The 4,859-nt window shown below is 40.2% G+C and overlaps 1 protein-coding gene across 2 annotated transcripts in view; it reads left to right on the plus strand.

The window, feature by feature from the left end:
• The first annotated feature begins 701 nt into the window (after nt 1–701).
• Nucleotides 702–4,859, plus strand: part of dph6 (diphthamine biosynthesis 6) — a 58,684-nt gene continuing 54,526 nt past the window's right edge. For both annotated transcript variants that reach the window (XM_071498287.1, XM_071498288.1), the window contains exons 1-3: nt 702–851; nt 1,131–1,222; nt 2,195–2,379. In XM_071498287.1, the coding sequence (XP_071354388.1) occupies nt 829–851; nt 1,131–1,222; nt 2,195–2,379 (300 nt within the window). In that variant the 5' untranslated portion in view covers nt 702–828. The remainder of the gene's footprint in view (nt 852–1,130; nt 1,223–2,194; nt 2,380–4,859) is intronic.

Consider the following 4,859-nt stretch of genomic DNA (forward strand, 5'->3'; position numbering starts at 1 on the left):
CTGAGCAAAATAGGGCTCCCTCAGAGGAAAAGCGCAACCTGTGTGTGAATACCAGTGCATGGACTTTTGGTCTTCTCTTGAGACACAAGAGGCAAAGGATGTGTGTCACTGTCAGTATTAGAGTTGTGCATAGCAACTTTGATTACATTACAGTATAGTTGGCAGAACTATAAATGGAATTTTTCAGAATTTCCTGTAAATATGGTAAGTTTATCATAAGTATAAAAAATACATGTGAAATTCCTGTTTCATATGTAAAATATGATGTGATTATTAGATGATGATTTACATAGGAAATGCCAAAAAAACTACATATAACTTTTTTCCTGAATTTATTACATGTATAATATGTTTTGAGTAATATTAAATATGAAATTAAGACTTTCACATGTGATGTCTCTATATCATTCAAATATAACGTGAAATATTGCCCACATGTCATAAGCATATGAAACGTGTTTCATATGTGACACATCTACATGGGTTTTTATGTAGAAATAAAACAAAAAAAATAAAATAAAATAAATAACACATGCATTTTTATGTATTTCCATTCATTATTTTTCTATCATTCATAATTATTCATTTAGTTATTTTCATTTTTGTTTTTTTGTGTGTTTTTTTAAGAAAGCGAGTCCATGGACTGATTTTCTATCAGGCATATTAGAGGGCATCTCGGTGGAGAGAAAGGGTCCTTAAGCAACCCGGAAGCCTAGCTTTCACATGTTGTTGTGTACATGCACCGGCTGTCAAGCACAGTGACCACATTGTGTTGCATTATAGCCAACTCTTTTGGTGTCATAAGACTCTTGAGCCAAAAACAAGAAGATGAAAGTGGTCGCGCTGATAAGGTAGTGTGTGTGTGTGTGTAACTGTGTCTCAGATCTGTCACTTTTTATTAGCATAACTAAGTGAATCTCAGATGTGAACAAACGCTAGATAACTTGTTCCTGTTATAATATAGCATTTTTAGCCACCGGTACAGTTACAAACAGGTCCTTCATTGCTGAATATCAATGCCGCACCACATTCCCGCATCTCTAACCGTACAACCCTGATAACGTATAGGTCTTCATCTTAATGATTCAAAACACTGCCTTACCTCTGTGCCTGTTCCCCATGTGTTCCAGTGGGGGCAAAGACAGCTGCTACAACATGATGCAGTGTGTTGCTGCTGGGCACCGGATCGTAGCTCTGGCCAACCTGCGTCCTGCTCACACAGGTGAGGAAGCTGTGCTGCTGGGGTTTAGCTGTGATCTACAGAGGCAGGTTGGTCTATATGGGCCAGCCAGCTGCACTTATGCAGACCAGGACACTAAGAGCTTTGCATCATCACAGCACTGCCGAAACGGATGTATGAACTGTAAGCAGCATACTAGATATGCAGGTACGCTTCAGAGCTTCAGCTGGGTTGTAACACATGAAAAATGGATCTTAAAAGAGGTCCGTATTCTGTTATGTCAATGTACACACTGTTCTTAGAAGAAATAAATAGAAAACATCCATATAATTAAAATATGTAAAACTAGATAAGTGAAAGTAGATATGTGAAAGTAGACAAAAGCAGTTGGGGTTTAGGGGTCTTGCCGAGGGGTGTCACAGTGGTGGCAATGAGGAGAAGGCAAATGCTGCTCTTTCACTTTACCCACCCAGATTTATTCTGCCAACTAAAATAATGTGCTTAGTTTTGAAACAATTTAAGAGCCCTTTCCATTTCAGCTCTCCCATTATGGTATTATTTTTTCCTGGATGTGAGACTCCTCCTGTTCTTTTGTGGCACCAATCTGTTTGCCTTTTTTGTTAACACCTAAAATAGAGCTGAAGCGATTAGTCAATTAATTGTTTTTTCATTTTCTGTTATATCTTTGCCGACTGAATATCTTTGGGTTTTTGCCTGTTGATGAGATTAAAAAAAAAGACATTGAAAGATGTCACCCTTGGCCCTGGGAAACTGAAGGGCATTTTAACAACTAACTGATCAATTCATCAAGAAAATAATTTGCAGATTATTCAGTAATGAAAATAATAATTAGTTGTAGTTCTAATCTACAATGAGCCTCCCCCCTTGACTATTTCAGGAGGAATTGAAAACATCACATCCTGCGGATTTCAGTAAAGTCATCATCCCTTTTTTCAGACACACCATCAATGGCTTGTCATCAAACAGTTAAACTTATTTTCTTTCATGCTGCAGATGAGTTGGACAGTTACATGTACCAGACAGTGGGCCACCAGGCCATAGAGCTGTACGCTGAGGCCATGGATCTGCCTTTATACAGACGGACCATCCAGGGCTCCAGCCTGGACACCAGCAGAAACTACAGTGAGACGGAGGGGGATGAGGTGGAGGACCTGTATGAGCTGCTGCACCTTGTCAAGGTAAGCCTCTCTGTCCCCACCATTAGTGAAAGTTACAGTAAATGATGTTATTATGCTACAAGTGTGTCTGACAGCAGAGGTTTTTAACAGTGACAAACTGTTGACTAACGTTGTTTGTATGTTACATACAAAAAGAAACAGAGCAGCGTGGGCATCGCACTGCTGTCCCTGTTCTCTCCACCTGTTAAACTGAAGCCCAGTATTTACTGTGCTGTAGCCTTGATGGCTCTTTGGAAAATATCTGGCTACTTAAAAAATAGACCTATCAAAATGTATCTCTTAAGATGCAGTGTATCAGTGATTGTGTTCAAATGTCTTCATCCATCATTTGCTTACCTGGCTCTTTGCCATTCTATCATGGGAAGATCTAGTACAGTCAGGCAGAATGATGCATCTCTAAATTATGTGTCAAAACAAAATTACGTTTCAACAAGAAACGCATCAAAATAAAAATGAAATACGCTCTTTATAGTGCCATTTGGATAATTTGTAGGAACATGTTAGTCTCTTAGTCCATTAAAACACTCAGTAATTTGAATTAATCATTTAAATTTTTTGAATATTTCTCTGGTATCCATAAACCATTTGGAGCAGCACACAGTCATTGATATTTTACATTATAAGGCAAAAATTGTGATCTGAATATTTTTTCAGTATTATTTTATGTATGTTTGTTTTATATGTATTTGTTTGTGTGTCTATGTTAAGACATACAGAAATTTGTATGTATGCACACAGACATTCAGTCATACATACATAAACCTACATATGCACATATATACATACACATAAGAAAACAGTCCAGGAGTTGTAGGAAGTTGAGCAATTGCACCAGAACTCTCAGAAAAACTCAAAGCAAAATGAACAAGTTACTTCATTTAGTAAAGCATGTGACCATAAATCTGGAATTTTAAAAGATCCTATTTTTACGATTATACATGATGTAAGAGGCAGAAGAGGCCATTAATAAAACAAGGAATTTTATTTGAAATAGTATCATAATGCACCGTAATTATGTGAGCTCTCTATTGCAATGCTTCGTTGAGCGTATATACAAACGTGACCATCGCTTTGACTGGCCACCACTGACATATGCTTGACTGCTTTTTAGTGAACAAGCTCTCAGAGCCCTACTAAACTTCTCATCTCGGCTAAGGTTCATGACATATGTCGCACTGCTGAGATGTTTTACAAGTCATTCTCTGTGGATTCAGAGTCACTTAGTAGCCCATCAGCACCGTCTCAAAGAGGCTCTGCTTGTCGAGTTTCATCTGGCCTGCTGTGCAGTAACAGTCCTTAGCACCTATTTTAAAGTGCAACCAAGTCGCTCGTGAGATTAAAAAGCTGTGTTAGTGCTTTTAGTCTGTCTTATTTAGTATGTCTTGATTCCACTTTCAAAGTAGAGTAAGTTTTCTTTATATCTTACTCTGGGAAAATAGTGTGTCTGTTGTATCAGCTTATCAAAGTTTTACGTGTGAAGTTGGAATGAGGTGCCCTTCAACAACTGGCTTCACAGGAAAAATCCCATTCTTTTTTTTCATCTCACTTGACAGAGGATCAGATGCAAAAATTAATCACCAAATTAATATTTCATCAAATACCACTTTTGCTAGGACACTGAGAAAATATTCATTTGATGCCAAATTATGTATGAGACCTTGGTGGTCCGACGTGGTGCAGGGTGGCTGACTGACAGGTTTGAGACCGACTGCGTGCATGTTTACCACACCGCTGGCACTGCCTGCCTACCTGACCGCCCGCAGCCACAAGGAAGCTACCTGGACGCACACTTCAACAGCAGCAACAGCTCTCCCCGCTGTCAGCACCAACACGATGTGGGGATTGATCCCGTGCAACACTTTTTCACCTCTGTACCTCCCCACCCCACACACACACACACACACACACACACACAATCTCTCATTTTAGCTTCCAGCAACAAAATTTAAGGGCTTCTTATGGGATGGTGGATAGGAGTTTGTTGTTGTGATGGGAGTTGACTTGACGTGGTATAAATGAGAGAAGTAAGTTGGGGTGGGGGGGGGGGGTGCATGGTTCTTCCTGTAGGTCTGTGTGAAGACATGTTCATCCGGAGCAGAGGGCTGCTCCAGGGTCCCTGCATGTCCGCACCCCGCTTCAGTGGCAAGGGCCAGTCAGCCTGCCTCAGGGCATTTCATGCCCTCTGCCTGACTTTCTTTGTTGTCTTCTTTATAAATCGCCAGCTTTACACATGCACCTACATGAGACAGCTCTTGCTCGTGTGTTTTTTTTTTTTTTGGCGACTGCACGCATGCACACAGTCCGTGGCTCTCATAACTATTCACAGTCAAATAGCAGATGTTTCTCCGGTACGTGATGCAATATGCCATCTCTGCCTGTGGTCAGGGCTCTAATTGCAAAGGGCTGCTAATTTCCCATTTCCAGGGCTTCTCTGGTCTGACCTCACCAGTCAGACAGGCCATAGATCATGGCAGTTGGAC

This window comes from Trachinotus anak, unplaced genomic scaffold (assembly GCF_046630095.1).
Source record: "Trachinotus anak isolate AG129_WGS33_773 ecotype Australia unplaced genomic scaffold, CSIRO_AGI_Tana_v1 ptg000015l, whole genome shotgun sequence".
Classification (NCBI taxonomy): domain Eukaryota; kingdom Metazoa; phylum Chordata; class Actinopteri; order Carangiformes; family Carangidae; genus Trachinotus; species Trachinotus anak.